General features: G+C 56.2%; 1 protein-coding gene across 1 annotated transcript in view; it reads left to right on the top strand.

Moving 5' to 3' along the window:
* Positions 1–14,254, top strand: part of LOC140472198 (protein spinster homolog 1-like) — a 41,001-nt gene extending 26,747 nt beyond the window's left edge. Inside the window, 2 exon segments of the mRNA XM_072567470.1 lie at positions 14,105–14,162; positions 14,164–14,254. Of these exon segments, the coding sequence (XP_072423571.1) occupies positions 14,105–14,162; positions 14,164–14,220 (115 nt within the window). The 3' untranslated portion in view covers positions 14,221–14,254.
* Positions 14,255–17,023: the final 2,769 nt, after the last annotated feature.

Genomic DNA, 17,023 nt, shown 5'->3' with positions numbered 1-17,023 from the left:
AGGGGGAAAGGACAGTGTATCTAACACACCCCGGTCCCAGAGAGAGAGGGGGGAAAGGACAGTGTATCTAACACACCCCGGTCCCAGAGAGAGAGAGAGGGGGGAAAGGACAGTGTATCTAACACACCCCGGTCCCAGAGAGAGAGAGGGGGGAAAGGACAGTGTATCTAACATACCCCGGTCCCAGAGAGAGAGAGTGGGGAAAGGACAGTGTATCTATCACACCCCGGTCCCAGAGAGAGAGAGAGAGGGGAAAGGACAGTGTATCTAACACACCCCGGTCCCAGAGAGAGGGGGGGAAAGGACAGTGTATCTAACACACCCCGGTCCCAGAGAGAGAGTGGGGAAAGGACAGTGTATCTAAGACAACCCCGTCCCAGAGAGAGAGAAAGGGGAAAGGACAGTGTATCTAATACACCCCAGTCCCAGAGAGAGAGGGGGAAAGGACAGTGTATCTTATACACCCCGGTCCCACAGAGAGAGAGGGGGGAAAGGACAGTGTATCTAACACACCCTGGTCCCACAGAGAGAGAGAGGGGGCAAAGGACAGTGTATCTAACACACCCCGGTCCCAGAGAGAGAGAGGGGGGAAAGAACAGTTTATCTAACACACCCCGGTCCCAGAGAGAGAGGGGGGAAAGGACAGTGTATCTAACACACCCCGGTCCCAGAGAGAGAGAGGGGGGAAAGGACAGTGTATCTAACACACCCCAGTCCCAGAGAGAGTGGGGGGAAAGGACAGTGTATCGAACACACCCCGGTCCCAGAGAGGGAGAGGGGAAAGGACAGTGTATCTAACACACCCCGGTCCCAGAGAGAGAGGCGGGAAAGGACAGTGTATCTAACACACCCCGGTCCCACAGAGAGAGAGAGGGGAAAGGACAGTGTATCTAACACACCCTGGTCCCAGAGAGAGAGAGGGGAAAGGACAGTGTATCTAACACACCCCGGTCCCAGAGAGAGGGGGGAAAGGGCAGTGTATCTTACACACCCCGGTCCCAGAGAGAGGGGGGAAAGGACAGTGTATCTAACACACCCCGATCCCAGAGAGTGAGGGGGGAAAGGACAGTGTATCTAACACACCCCGGTCCCAGAGAGAGGGGGGAAAGGATAGTGTATCTAACACACCCCGGTCCCAGAGAGAGAGAGAGTAGGGGGAAAGGACAGTGTATCTAACACACCCCGGTCCCAGAGAGAGAGGGGGGAAAGGACAGTGTATCTAACACACCCCGGTCCCAGAGAGAGAGAGAGGGGGGAAAGGACAGTGTATCTAACACACCCCGGTCCCAGAGAGAGAGAGGGGGGAAAGGACAGTGTATCTAACATACCCCGGTCCCAGAGAGAGAGAGTGGTGAAAGGACAGTGTATCTATCACACCCCGGTCCCAGAGAGAGAGAGAGAGGGGAAAGGACAGTGTATCTAACACACCCCGGTCCCAGAGAGAGGGGGGGAAAGGACAGTGTATCTAACACACCCCGGTCCCAGAGAGAGAGTGGGGAAAGGACAGTGTATCTATCACACCCCGGTCCCAGAGAGAGAGAGAGAGAGAGAGAGAGGGGAAAGGACAGTGTATCTAACACACCCCGGTCTCAGAGAGAGAAGCGGGGGGAAAGGACAGTGTATCTAACACACCCCGGTCCCAGAGAGAGAAAAATTTGGGAAAGGACAGTGTATCTAACACACCCTGGTCCCAGAGAGAGAGAGGGGGAAAGGTCAGTGTATCTGACACACCCTGGTCCCAGAGAGAGAGGGGGGAAAGGACAGTGTATCTAACACACCCCGGTCTGAGAGAGAGGGGAAAGGACAGTGTATCTAACACACCCCGGTCCCAGAGAGAGGGGGGAAAAGGACAGTGTATCTAACACACCCCGGTCCCAGAGAGAGAGGGGAAAGGACAGTGTATCTAACACACCCCGGTCCCAGAGAGAGGGGGGGGTAAGGACAGTGTATCTAACACACCCCGGTCCCACAGAGAGAGAGAGGGGGGAAAGGACAGTGTATCTAACACACCCCGGTCCCAGAGAGAGAAAAATTTGGGAAAGGACAGTGTATCTAACACACCCTGGTCCCAGAGAGAGAGAGAGATGGGAAAGGACAGTGTATCTAACACACCCCGGTCCCAGAGAGAGAGAGAGGGGGGATAGGACAGTGTATCTAACACAACCCGGTCCCACAGAGAGAGAGAGAGGGGAAAGGACAGTGTATCTAACACACCCCGGTCCCAGAGAGAGAGAGGGGGGAAAGGACAGTGCATCTAACACACCCCGGTCCCAGAGAGAGTGAGAGGGGGGGAAAGGACAGTGTATCTAACACACCCCGGTCCCAGAGAGAGAGAGTGGGGAAAGGACAGTGCATCTAACACACCCCGGTCCCAGAGAGAGAGAGAGAGAGAGAGGGGAAAGGACAGTGCATCTAACACACCCCGGTCCCAGAGAGAGAGGGGGGGAAGGACAGTGTATCTAACACACCCCGGTCCCAGAAAGAGAGGGGGGAAAGGACAGTGTATCTAACACACCCCGGTCCCAGAGAGAGAGAGGGGGGAAAGGACAGTGTATCTAACACACCCCGGTCCCAGAGAGAGGGGGAAAAGGACAGTGTATCTCACACACCACGGTCCCAGAGAGAGAGAGGGGGAAAGGACAGTGTATCTAACACACCCCGGTCCCAGAGAGAGAGGGGGGAAAGGACAGTGTATCTAACACACCCCGGTCCCAGAGAGAGAGGGGTGGAAAGGACAGTGTATCTAACACACCCCGGTCCCAGAGAGAGGGGGGAAAGGACAGTGTATCTAACACACCCCGGTCCCAGAGAGAGAGGGGAAAGGACAGTGTATCTAACACACCCCGGTCCCAGATAGAGAGGGGGGAAAGGACAGTGTATCTAACACACCCCGGTCCCAGAGAGAGGGGGGAAAAGGACAGTGTATCTAACACACCCCGGTCCCAGAGAGAGAGGGGGGAAAGGACAGTGTATCTAACACACCCCGGTCCCAGAGAGAGAGGGGGGAAAGGACAGTGTATCTAACACACCCCGGTCCCAGAGAGAGAGGGGGGAAAGGACAGTGTATCTAACACACCCCGGTCCCCGAGAGTGAGAGAGGGGAAAGGACAGTGTATCTAACACACCCCGGTCCCAGAGAGAAAGAGGGGGGAAAGGACAGTGTATCTAACACACCCCGGTCCCACAGAGAGAGGGGGGAAAGGACAGTGTATCTAACACACCCCGGTCCCAGAGAGAGAGAGGGGGGAAAGGACAGTGTATCTAACACACCCCGGTCCCAGAGAGAGGGGGGAAAGGACAGTGTATCTAACACACCCCGGTCCCCGAGAGTGAGAGAGGGGAAAGGACAGTGTATCTAACACACCCCGGTCCCAGAGAGAGAGAGGGGGGAAAGGACAGTGTATCTGACACACCCCGGTCCCAGAGAGAGGGGGGAAAGGACAGTGTATCTAACACACCCCGGTCCCCGAGAGTGAGAGAGGGGAAAGGACAGTGTATCTAACACACCCCGGTCCCAGAGAGAGAGGGGAAAGGACAGTGTATCTAACACACCCCGGTCCCAGAGAGAGAGGGGGGAAAGGACAGTGTATCTAACACACCCCGGTCCCAGAGAGAGAGAGGGGGGAAAGGACAGTGTATCTAACACACCCTGGTCCCAGAGAGAGGGGGGAAAGGACAGTGTATCTAACACAGCCCGGTCCCAGAGAGAGAGAGAGGGGGGGAAAGGACAGTGTATCTAACACACCCCGGTCCCAGAGAGAGAGGGGGGAAAGGACAGTGTATCTAACACACCCTGGTCCGAGAGAGAGAGGGAAAAGGACAGTGTATCTAACACACCCTGGTCCCAGAGAGAGAGGGGAAAGGACAGTGTATCTAACACACCCTGGTCCCAGAGAGAGAGGGGGGGGAAAGGACAGTGTATCTAACACACCCCGGTCCCAGAGAGAGAGAGGGGGGAAATGACAGTGTATCTAACACACCCCGGTCCCAGAGAGAGGGGGGGGAAAGGACAGTGTATCTAACACACCCCGGTCCCAGAGAGAGAGGGGGGGAAAGGACAGTGTATCTAACACACCCCAGTCCCAGAGAGAGAGGGGAAAGGACAGTGTATCTAACACACCCCGGTCCCAGAGAGAGAGAGGGGGGAAATGACAGTGTATCTAACACACCCCGGTCCCAGAGAGAGGGGGGGGGGGAAAGGACAGTGTATCTAACACACCCCGGTCCCAGAGAGAGGGGGGAAAGGACAGTGTATCTAACACACTCCGGTCCCAGAGAGAGAGCGAGGGGAAAGGACAGTGTATCTAACACACCCCGGTCCCAGAGAGAGAGGGGGGAAAGGACAGTGTATCTAACACACCCCACTCCCAGAGTGAGAGGGGGAAAGGACAGTGTATCTAACACACCCCGGTCCCAGAGAGAGAGGGGGGAAAGGACAGTGTATCTAACACACGCCGGTCCCAGAGAGAGAGAGGGGGGGGGGGAAGGACAGTGTATCTAACACACTCCGGTCCCAGAGAGAGGGGAAAGGACAGTGTATCTAACACACCCCTGTCCCAGAGAGAGAGAGGGGGAAAGGACAGTGTATCTAACACACCCCGGTCCCAGAGAGAGGGGGGGGGAAAGGACAGTGTATCTAACACACCCCGGTCCCAGAGAGAGGGGAAAGGACAGTGTATCTAACACACCCTGGTCCCAGAGAGAGAGAGGGGGAAAGGACAGTGTATCTAACACACTCCGGTCCCAGAGAGAGGGGAAAGGACAGTGTATCTAACACACCCCGGTCCCAGAGAGAGGGGGGAAAAGGACAGTGTATCTAACACACCCCGGTCCCAGAGAGAGAGGGGGGAAAGGACAGTGTATCTAACACACCCCGGTCCCAGAGAGAGAGGGGGGAAAGGACAGTGTATCTAACACACCCCGGTCCCAGAGAGAGAGGGGGGAAAGGACAGTGTATCTAACACACCCCGGTCCCCGAGAGTGAGAGAGGGGAAAGGACAGTGTATCTAACACACCCCGGTCCCAGAGAGAGAGAGGGGGGAAAGGACAGTGTATCTAACACACCCCGGTCCCACAGAGAGAGGGGGGAAAGGACAGTGTATCTAACACACCCCGGTCCCAGAGAGAGAGAGGGGGGAAAGGACAGTGTATCTAACACACCCCGGTCCCAGAGAGAGGGGGGAAAGGACAGTGTATCTAACACACCCCGGTCCCCGAGAGTGAGAGAGGGGAAAGGACAGTGTATCTAACACACCCCGGTCCCAGAGAGAGAGAGGGGGGAAAGGACAGTGTATCTGACACACCCCGGTCCCAGAGAGAGGGGGGAAAGGACAGTGTATCTAACACACCCCGGTCCCCGAGAGTGAGAGAGGGGAAAGGACAGTGTATCTAACACACCCCGGTCCCAGAGAGAGAGGGGAAAGGACAGTGTATCTAACACACCCCGGTCCCAGAGAGAGAGGGGGGAAAGGACAGTGTATCTAACACACCCCGGTCCCAGAGAGAGAGAGGGGGGAAAGGACAGTGTATCTAACACACCCTGGTCCCAGAGAGAGGGGGGAAAGGACAGTGTATCTAACACAGCCCGGTCCCAGAGAGAGAGAGAGGGGGGGAAAGGACAGTGTATCTAACACACCCCGGTCCCAGAGAGAGAGGGGGGAAAGGACAGTGTATCTAACACACCCTGGTCCGAGAGAGAGAGGGAAAAGGACAGTGTATCTAACACACCCTGGTCCCAGAGAGAGAGGGGAAAGGACAGTGTATCTAACACACCCTGGTCCCAGAGAGAGAGGGGGGGGAAAGGACAGTGTATCTAACACACCCCGGTCCCAGAGAGAGAGAGGGGGGAAATGACAGTGTATCTAACACACCCCGGTCCCAGAGAGAGGGGGGGGAAAGGACAGTGTATCTAACACACCCCGGTCCCAGAGAGAGAGGGGGGGAAAGGACAGTGTATCTAACACACCCCAGTCCCAGAGAGAGAGGGGAAAGGACAGTGTATCTAACACACCCCGGTCCCAGAGAGAGAGAGGGGGGAAATGACAGTGTATCTAACACACCCCGGTCCCAGAGAGAGGGGGGGGGGGAAAGGACAGTGTATCTAACACACCCCGGTCCCAGAGAGAGGGGGGAAAGGACAGTGTATCTAACACACTCCGGTCCCAGAGAGAGAGCGAGGGGAAAGGACAGTGTATCTAACACACCCCGGTCCCAGAGAGAGAGGGGGGAAAGGACAGTGTATCTAACACACCCCACTCCCAGAGTGAGAGGGGGAAAGGACAGTGTATCTAACACACCCCGGTCCCAGAGAGAGAGGGGGGAAAGGACAGTGTATCTAACACACGCCGGTCCCAGAGAGAGAGAGGGGGGGGGGGAAGGACAGTGTATCTAACACACTCCGGTCCCAGAGAGAGGGGAAAGGACAGTGTATCTAACACACCCCGGTCCCAGAGAGAGAGAGGGGGAAAGGACAGTGTATCTAACACACCCCGGTCCCAGAGAGAGGGGGGGGGAAAGGACAGTGTATCTAACACACCCCGGTCCCAGAGAGAGGGGAAAGGACAGTGTATCTAACACACCCTGGTCCCAGAGAGAGAGAGGGGGAAAGGACAGTGTATCTAACACACTCCGGTCCCAGAGAGAGGGGAAAGGACAGTGTATCTAACACACCCCGGTCCCAGAGAGAGAGAGGGGGAAAGGACAGTGTATCTAACACACCCCAGTCCCAGAGAGAGAGGGGGGAAAGGACAGTGTATCTAACACACCCCGGTCCCAGAGAGAGAGGGGGGAAAGGACAGTGTATCTAACACACCCCGGTCCCAGAGAGAGAGGGGGGAAAGGACAGTGTATCTAACACACCCCGGTCCCAGAGAGAGAGGGGGGAAAGGACAGTGTATCTAACACACCCCGGTCCCAGAGAGAGAGAGGGGGGAAAGGACAGTGTATCTAACACACCCCGGTCCCAGAGAGAGAGAGGGGAAAGGACAGTGTATCTAACACACCCCGGTCCCAGAGAGAGGGGGGGGTAAGGACAGTGTATCTAACACACCCCGGTCCCACAGAGAGAGAGAGGGGGGAAAGGACAGTGTATCTAACACACCCCGGTCCCAGAGAGAGAAAAATTTGGGAAAGGACAGTGTATCTAACACACCCTGGTCCCAGAGAGAGAGAGAGATGGGAAAGGACAGTGTATCTAACACACCCCGGTCCCAGAGAGAGAGAGAGGGGGGATAGGACAGTGTATCTAACACAACCCGGTCCCACAGAGAGAGAGAGAGGGGAAAGGACAGTGTATCTAACACACCCCGGTCCCAGAGAGAGAGAGGGGGGAAAGGACAGTGCATCTAACACACCCCGGTCCCAGAGAGAGTGAGAGGGGGGGAAAGGACAGTGTATCTAACACACCCCGGTCCCAGAGAGAGAGAGTGGGGAAAGGACAGTGCATCTAACACACCCCGGTCCCAGAGAGAGAGAGAGAGAGAGAGGGGAAAGGACAGTGCATCTAACACACCCCGGTCCCAGAGAGAGAGGGGGGGAAGGACAGTGTATCTAACACACCCCGGTCCCAGAAAGAGAGGGGGGAAAGGACAGTGTATCTAACACACCCCGGTCCCAGAGAGAGAGAGGGGGGAAAGGACAGTGTATCTAACACACCCCGGTCCCAGAGAGAGGGGGAAAAGGACAGTGTATCTCACACACCACGGTCCCAGAGAGAGAGAGGGGGAAAGGACAGTGTATCTAACACACCCCGGTCCCAGAGAGAGAGGGGGGAAAGGACAGTGTATCTAACACACCCCGGTCCCAGAGAGAGAGGGGTGGAAAGGACAGTGTATCTAACACACCCCGGTCCCAGAGAGAGGGGGGAAAGGACAGTGTATCTAACACACCCCGGTCCCAGAGAGAGAGGGGAAAGGACAGTGTATCTAACACACCCCGGTCCCAGAGAGAGAGGGGGGAAAGGACAGTGTATCTAACACACCCCGGTCCCAGAGAGAGGGGGGAAAAGGACAGTGTATCTAACACACCCCGGTCCCAGAGAGAGAGGGGGGAAAGGACAGTGTATCTAACACACCCCGGTCCCAGAGAGAGAGGGGGGAAAGGACAGTGTATCTAACACACCCCGGTCCCAGAGAGAGAGGGGGGAAAGGACAGTGTATCTAACACACCCCGGTCCCCGAGAGTGAGAGAGGGGAAAGGACAGTGTATCTAACACACCCCGGTCCCAGAGAGAGAGAGGGGGGAAAGGACAGTGTATCTAACACACCCCGGTCCCACAGAGAGAGGGGGGAAAGGACAGTGTATCTAACACACCCCGGTCCCAGAGAGAGAGAGGGGGGAAAGGACAGTGTATCTAACACACCCCGGTCCCAGAGAGAGGGGGGAAAGGACAGTGTATCTAACACACCCCGGTCCCCGAGAGTGAGAGAGGGGAAAGGACAGTGTATCTAACACACCCCGGTCCCAGAGAGAGAGAGGGGGGAAAGGACAGTGTATCTGACACACCCCGGTCCCAGAGAGAGGGGGGAAAGGACAGTGTATCTAACACACCCCGGTCCCCGAGAGTGAGAGAGGGGAAAGGACAGTGTATCTAACACACCCCGGTCCCAGAGAGAGAGGGGAAAGGACAGTGTATCTAACACACCCCGGTCCCAGAGAGAGAGGGGGGAAAGGACAGTGTATCTAACACACCCCGGTCCCAGAGAGAGAGAGGGGGGAAAGGACAGTGTATCTAACACACCCTGGTCCCAGAGAGAGGGGGGAAAGGACAGTGTATCTAACACAGCCCGGTCCCAGAGAGAGAGAGAGGGGGGGAAAGGACAGTGTATCTAACACACCCCGGTCCCAGAGAGAGAGGGGGGAAAGGACAGTGTATCTAACACACCCTGGTCCGAGAGAGAGAGGGAAAAGGACAGTGTATCTAACACACCCTGGTCCCAGAGAGAGAGGGGAAAGGACAGTGTATCTAACACACCCTGGTCCCAGAGAGAGAGGGGGGGGAAAGGACAGTGTATCTAACACACCCCGGTCCCAGAGAGAGAGAGGGGGGAAATGACAGTGTATCTAACACACCCCGGTCCCAGAGAGAGGGGGGGGAAAGGACAGTGTATCTAACACACCCCGGTCCCAGAGAGAGAGGGGGGGAAAGGACAGTGTATCTAACACACCCCAGTCCCAGAGAGAGAGGGGAAAGGACAGTGTATCTAACACACCCCGGTCCCAGAGAGAGAGAGGGGGGAAATGACAGTGTATCTAACACACCCCGGTCCCAGAGAGAGGGGGGAAAGGACAGTGTATCTAACACACCCCGGTCCCAGAGAGAGGGGGGAAAGGACAGTGTATCTAACACACCCCGGTCCCAGAGAGAGGGGGGAAAGGACAGTGTATCTAACACACCCCGGTCCCAGAGAGAGAGAGGGGGGAAAGGACAGTGTATCTAACACACTCCGGTCCCAGAGAGAGAGCGAGGGGAAAGGACAGTGTATCTAACACACCCCGGTCCCAGAGAGAGAGGGGGGAAAGGACAGTGTATCTAACACACCCCACTCCCAGAGTGAGAGGGGGAAAGGACAGTGTATCTAACACACCCCGGTCCCAGAGAGAGAGGGGGGAAAGGACAGTGTATCTAACACACGCCGGTCCCAGAGAGAGAGAGGGGGGGGGGGAAGGACAGTGTATCTAACACACTCCGGTCCCAGAGAGAGGGGAAAGGACAGTGTATCTAACACACCCCGGTCCCAGAGAGAGAGAGGGGGAAAGGACAGTGTATCTAACACACCCCGGTCCCAGAGAGAGGGGGGGGGAAAGGACAGTGTATCTAACACACCCCGGTCCCAGAGAGAGGGGAAAGGACAGTGTATCTAACACACCCTGGTCCCAGAGAGAGAGAGGGGGAAAGGACAGTGTATCTAACACACCCCAGTCCCAGAGAGAGAGGGGGGAAAGGACAGTGTATCTAACACACCCCGGTCCCAGAGAGAGAGGGGGGAAAGGACAGTGTATCTAACACACCCCGGTCCCAGAGAGAGAGGGGGGAAAGGACAGTGTATCTAACACACCCCGGTCCCAGAGAGAGAGGGGGGAAAGGACAGTGTATCTAACACACCCCGGTCCCAGAGAGAGAGAGGGGGGAAAGGACAGTGTATCTAACACACCCCGGTCCCAGAGAGAGAGAGGGGAAAGGACAGTGTATCTAACACACCCCGGTCCCAGAGAGAGAGGGGGGAAAGGACAGTGTATCTAACACACCCCGGTCCCAGAGAGAGAGGGGGGAAAGGACAGTGTATCTAACACACCCCGGTCCCAGAGAGAGAGGGGGGGGAAAGGACAGTGTATGTAACACATCCATTCCAAGGAACCAAGGTATCAGTTAAAGTGTGTTTGCTTTAACACAAGGAGTATCAGGAATAAAAGTGACGAACTTAGAGCATGGATCAGTACCTGGTGCTATGATGTTGTGGCCATAACAGAGACATGGGTTTCTCAGGGGCAGGAATGGTTGTTGGATGTTCCAGGGTTTAGAGCATTTAAAAAGAATAGGGAGGGGTGAAAAGAGGAGGGGGTGTAGCACTACTGAACAGAGAGGGTATCACAGCTCCAGAAGCTTCCATTGTCGAGGGGGATCTGCCTACAGAGTCAGTATGGGTGGAAATTAGGGACAGCAAGGGAGCAGTCACCTCGTTAGGGGTTTACTACAGGCCCCCCAATAGCAGCAGGGAGATGGAAGAAAGCATAGGTCGGCAGATTTTGGGAAAGTGTGGACGGAGTAGGGTCGTTGTAATGGGTGACTTTAACTTTCCCAATATTAATTGGAACCTCCTTCGAGCAGAAGATTTGAATGGAGCTGTTTTTGTAAGGTGTGTTCAGGAGGGTTTCCTAACTCAGTACGTTGACAGGCCGACGAGGGGAGAGGTCATTCTAGACTTGGTGCTCGGAAACGAGCCGGGGCAGGTATCAGATCTTGTGATGGGAGAGCATTTTGGTGATAGTGACCACAACTGCCTCACATTCTACATACCCATGGAGAAGGAGAGGATTAGGCAAAATGGGGGGATATTTAATTGGGAAAGAGGAAACTATGATGTGATTAGACATGAGTTAGGAAGCATGGACTGGGAGCAATTGTTCCAAGGTAAAGGCACTATAGACGTGTGGAGACTGTTTCAGGAACAGTTGTTGCAAGTGATGAATAAATATGTCCCTCTGAGACAGGCAAGAAGGGGTAAGATAAAGTAACCTTGGATGACGAGATCGGTGGAGCTTCTCGTCAAAAGGAAGAAGGTAGCTTACATAAGGTGGAGGGAGTTAGGGTCAAGCTCAGCTCTCCAGGATTACAGGCAGGTGAGGAAGGAACTCAAAAATGGTCTGAGGAGAGCCAGGAGGGGGCACGAGAAAGGCTTGGCAGGAAGGATTAGGGAGAACACAAAGGCATTTTACACTTATGTGAGGAATAAGAGAATGGTCAAAGAAAGAGTAGGGTCGATCAGGGTTAGCTTAGGGAATTTGTGTGTGGAGTCTGAGGAGGCAGGGGAAGCCCTAAATGAGATTGTTGCTTTTGTCTTTACGAAAGAAACAAACTTTGTAGTGAATGAAACCTTTGAAGAGCAGGTGTGCATGCTGGAATGGATAGAGATAGAGGAAGCTGGTGTGCTGAAAATGTTGTCAAACATTAAGATTGACAAGTCGCCCAGCCCGGACCAGATTTGTCCTCGGCTGCTTTGGGAAACGAGAAATGTAATTGTTTCATCACTCGCGAAGATCTTTTCATCCTCGCTCTCCACTGGAGTCGTACCTGAGGTCTGGAGAGGGGCAAATGTAATTCCTCTCTTCAAGGAAGGAAATAGGGAAATCCCCAACAATTACAGACCAGTAAGTCTCACTTCTGTCGTCTGCAAGGTGTTAGACAGGAGTCTGAGGGATAGGATTTATGACTATATGGAAGAGCATGGCTTGATTAAATGCAGTCAGCACGGCTTTGAGAGGGACAGGTCATGCCTCACAAACCTTCTCGAGTTCTTTGAGGATGTGACTAGAAAAGTTGATGAGGGTGGAGCTGTGGATGTGGTGTATATGGACTTCAGCAGGGCATTTGATAAGGTTCCCCATGGTAGGCTCATTCAGACGGTCAGGAGGAATGGGATTCAGGGGAACATAGCTGTCTGGATACAGAATTGGCTGGCCAACAGAAGACAGCGAGTGGTAGTAGAAGGAAAATATTCTGCCTGGAAGTCTGTGGTGAGTGGTGTTCCACAGGGCTCTGTCCTTGGGCCTCTAATGTTTGTAATTTTTATTAATGACCTGGATGAGGGGATTGAAGGATGGGTCAGCAAGTTTGCAGACGACACAAAGGTTGGAGGTGTCGTTGACAGTATAGAGGGCTGTTGTAGGCTGCAGTGGGGACATTGACAGGATGCAGAGATGGGCTGAGAGGTGGCAGATGGAGTTCAACCTGGATAAATGCGAGGTGATGCATTTTGGAAGGTCAAATTTGAAAGCTGAGTACGGGATTAAGGATAGGATTCTTGGCAGTGTGGAGGAACAGAGGGATCTTGGTGTGCAGATACATAGATCCCTTAAAATGGCCACCCAAGTGGACAGGGTTGTTAAGAAAGCATATGGTGTTTTGGCTTTTCATTAACAGGGGGATTGAGTTTAAGAATCGTGAGATCTTGTTGCAGCTCTATAAAACTTTGGTTAGACCGCACTTGGAATACTGCGTCCAGTTCTGGTCGCCCTATTATAGGAAAGATGTGGATGCTTTGGAGAGGGTTCAGAGGAGGTTTACCAGGATGCTGCCAGGACTGAAGAGAGGTTGACTGAGCTCGGACCTTTTTCATTGGAGAAAAGGAGGAGAATAGGGGACCTAATTGAGGTATACAAGGTAATGAGAGGCATAGATAGAGTCGAGAGCCAGAGACTATTTCCCAGGGCAGAAATGACCAACACGAGGGGTCATAGTTTTAAGCTGGTTGGAGGAAAGTATAGAGGGGATGTCAGAGGCGGGTTCTTTACACAGAGAGTTGTGAGAGCATGGAATGCGTTGCCAGCAGCAGTTGTGGAAGCGAGGTCATTGGGGACATTTTAGAGACTCCTGGACATACATCTGGTCACAGACATTTGAGGGTGCACACATGAGGATCAGTGGTCGGCACAACATCATGGGCCGAAGGGCCTGTTCTGTGCTGTACCGTTCTGTGTTCTGTTCCTAGAGAGAGGGGGAGGAACGGGCACCGTAAGCCCCTGTCCCTGTGCTGTTGAGGACTGTGTGGATCCGATCTCCAGCACCGGCCTGAGGTTCTCTCCATCTGTGTGCGGGGTGCGTGTGTGATTATCCCAGCTTTAACGTGAGAGCGTTTCCTAACTGCTGTCTCCCTCTCTCTCCCCCCCCCTCTCTCTCTCTCCCTCTCTCCCTCTCTCTGTCTCTCTCCCTCTCTCTGTCTCTCTCTCTCCCCTCTCCTCTCTCCCTCTCTCCCTCTCCCTCTCTCCCTCTCTCTCTCCCTCTCTCCTCTCTCCCTCTCTCCCTCTCTCCCTCTCTCTGTCTCTCTCTCTCTCTCTCCCTCCCTCTCCCTCTCTCTCTCCCTCTCTCTGTCTCTCTCCCTCTCTCTCTCCCTCTCTCTGTCTCTCTCTCTCTCTCCCTCTCTCTCTCCCTCTCTCCCTCTCTCTGTCTCTCTCCCTCTCTCTCTCCCTCTCTCCCTCTCTCTGTCTCTCCCTCTCTCTGTCTCTCCCTCTCTCTGTCTGTCTCTCTCTCTCTCCCTCCCTCTCTCCCTCTCTCTCTCTCTGTCTCTCTCCCTCTCTCTCTCCCTCTCTCCCTCTATCTGTCTCTCTCTCTCTCTCCCTCTCTCTCTCTCCCTCCTTCCCTCTCTCCCTCTCTCTGTCTCTCTCTCTCCCTCTCTCTCTCCCTCTCTCCCTCTCTCCCCTCTCTCTGTCTGTCTCTCTCTCTCTCTCTCTCTCTCTCTCCCTCCCTCTCTCTCTCCCTCTCTCTGTCTGTCTCTCTCTCTCTCCCCCCTCTCTCTCTCTCTCTCCCTCACTCTCTCTCTCTCCCTCTCTCCCTCTCTCTCTCTCCCACTCTCCCTCCCTCTATCTCCCTCCCTCACTCCCTCTCGAACAGTCCCAGCTTTGTGCTGTCCTCGCTGGGATTCACGTCAGTGGCCTTTGTGACTGGTACCCTTGGCTCTCTGGGCTCCTGCCTACCTGTTCCGTGCCCAGGTCGTGCAGGGCACATGAGGCCGTGCACCAAGGGGACCTGTAATTCCCTGGACAGGTAACGTTGCTCGTTCTTCTGTGTTTGTGTGTGTTCCCCCCCCCACAGACTGACTCAGGGGTGAGTCCCGTCTGTGCAGCGCTGCCTCCTCCTGGCCCCTGCCCCGTGTAGCAGGCGAAACATCTCCCAAGATACGTCTCTCTTCTCATGGTGTCAATGTATGCCCAGCTCCAGCTTACCGCCCTCCCGATTATCGTATCCCCACCCTGAGAAACAGATGCTGATTTCCCCTCCTCTGTCCACCAGGTCCCTACCCCATCTCCCTCAATCCCTGTCCCTCCCTCCCTCCCTCTGGGTCCCTCCCCCATCTCCCTCAATCCCTGTCCCTCCCTCCCTCTGGGTCTCTCCCCATCTCCCTCATTCCCTGTCCCTCCCTCTGGGTCTCTCCCCCATCTCCCTCAATCCCTGTCCCTCCCTCCCTCTGGGTCCCTCCCCCATCTCCCTCAATCCCTGTCCCTCCCTCCCTCTGGTCTCTCCCCCATCTTCCTCAATCCCTGTCCCTCCCTCCCTCTGGGTCTCTCCCCCCATCTCCCTCAATCCCTGTCCCTCCCTCCCTCTGGGTCTCTCCCCCATCTCCCTCAATCCCTGTCCCTCCCTCCCTCTGGGTCTCTCCCCCATCTCCCTCAATCCCTGTCCCTCCCTCCCCTCTGGGTCCCTCCCCCATCTCCCTCAATCCCTGTCCCTCCCTCCCTCCCTCTGGGTCTCTCCCCCATCTCCCTCAATCCCTGTCCCTCCCCTCCCTCTGGGTCTCTCCCCCCCATCTTCCTCAACCCTGTTCCTCCCTCCCTCTGGGTCTCTCCCCCATCTCCCTCAATCCCTGTCCCTCCCTCCCTCCGGTCCCTCCGCCATCTCCCTCAATCCCTGTCCCTCCCTCCCTCTGGGTCTCTCCCCCATCTCCCTCATCCCTGTCCCTCCCTCCCTCCCTCTGGGTCCCTCCCCCATCCTCCCTCAATCCCTGTCCCTCCCTCCCTCTGGTCTCTCCCCCATCTCCCTCAATCCCTGTCCCTCCCTCCCTCTGGGTCCCTCCCTCTGGGTCCCTCCCCCATCTCCCTCAATCCCTGTCCCTCCCTCCCTCTGGGTCCCTCCCCCCATCTCCCTCAATCCCTGTCCCTCTCTCCCTCTGGGTCCCTCCCCCCATCTCGCTCAATCCCTGTCCCTCCCTCCCTCTGGGTCTCTCCCCATCTCCCTCAATCCCTGTCCCTCCCTCCCTCTGGGCCCCTCCCCCATCTCCCTCAATCCCTGTCCCTCCCTCCCTCTGGGTCTCTCCCCCATCTCCCTCAATCCCTGTCCCTCCCTCCCTCTGGGTCCCTCCCCCATCTCCCTCAATCCCTGTCCCTCCCTCCCTCTGGTCCCTCCCCCATCTCCCTCAATCCTGTCCCTCTCTCCCTCTGGTCCCTCCCCCATCTCGCTCAATCCCTGTCCCTCCCTCCCTCTGGGTCTCTCCCCCATCTCCCTCAATCCTGTCCCTCCCTCCCTCTGGGCCCCTCCCCATCTCCCTCAATCCCTGTCCCTCCCTCCCTCTGGTCTCTCCCCCATCTCCCTCAATCCCTGTCCCTCCCTCCCTCCCTCTGGGTCTCTCCCCATCTCCCTCAATCCCTGTCCCTCCTCCCTCTGGGTCTCTCCCCCATCTCCCTCAATCCCTGTCCCTCCCTCCCTCTGGGTCCCTCCCCCATCTCCCTCAATCCCTGTCCCTCCCTCCCTCTGGGTCCCTCCCCATCTCCCTCAATCCCAGTCCCCTCCCTCCCTCTGGGTATCTCCCCCATCTCGCTCAATCCTGTCCCTCCCTCTGGGTCCCTCCCCATCACCCTCAATCCCTGTCCATCCCTCCCTCCCCCCTCCCTCCTCCCTCTGGGTACCTCCCCCATCTCCATCAATCCCTGTCCCTCCCTCCCTCTGGGTCTCTCTCCCATCTCCCTCAAATCCCTGTCCCTCCCTCCCTCTGGGTCTCTCCCCCATCTCCCTCAATCCCTGTCCCTCCCTCCCCTCTGGGTCCCTCCCCAATCTCCCTCAATCCCTGTCCCTCCCTCCCTCTGGGTCCCTCCCCATCTCCCTCAATCCCAGTCCCTCCCTCCTCTGGGTATCTCCCCCCATCTCGCTCAATCCCTGTCCCTCCCTCTGGTCCCTCCCCCATCACCCTCAATCCCTGTCCCTCCCTCCCTCTCTCCCTCTGGGTCCCTCCCCCATCTCCCTCAATCCCTGTCCCTCCCTCCCTCTGGGTCTCTCCCCCATCTCCCTCAATCCCTGTCCCTCCCTCCCTCCCTCTGGGTCCCTCCCCCATCTCCCTCAATCCCCTGTCCCTCCCTCTGGGTCCCTCCCCCATCACCCTCAATCCCTGTCCCCTCCCTCCCTCTGGGTCTCTCCCCCATCTCCCTCAATCCCTGTCCCTCCCTCCCTCTGGGTCCCTCCCCCATCTCCCTCAATCCCTGTCCCTCTGGGTCCCTCCCCCCATCTCCCTCAATCCCTGTCCCTCCCTCCCTCTGGTCCCTCCCCCATCTCCCTCCATCCCTGCCCCTCCTCTGGGTCCCTCTCCCGATGCGGTCTCCCTCCTGTCTAACCATGGAGGGGTTTGTCCTGGAGCGTGAGTGGGGGGGCCAGGCAGGACGCGATTTGGTGTGAAATGTGGAATTCAGTCGCCGTGAGGCTGGGGACTCTCTGGGAATGAGGGGGTGGGGGGGAGGTGAGGAGAGCAGAGATGTGGATCAGTCTCCTGGTAAAATCGGGGGGCAGCGATTGGTTAGCAGTTGGGCTTTGAGGGGCTGAATGGCC

This window comes from Chiloscyllium punctatum, unplaced genomic scaffold, assembly GCF_047496795.1.
Source record: "Chiloscyllium punctatum isolate Juve2018m unplaced genomic scaffold, sChiPun1.3 scaffold_265, whole genome shotgun sequence".
NCBI lineage: Eukaryota > Metazoa > Chordata > Chondrichthyes > Orectolobiformes > Hemiscylliidae > Chiloscyllium > Chiloscyllium punctatum.
Note: the sequence above shows the minus strand (reverse complement) of the source record. Positions and strands in the feature narration are given on the sequence as shown.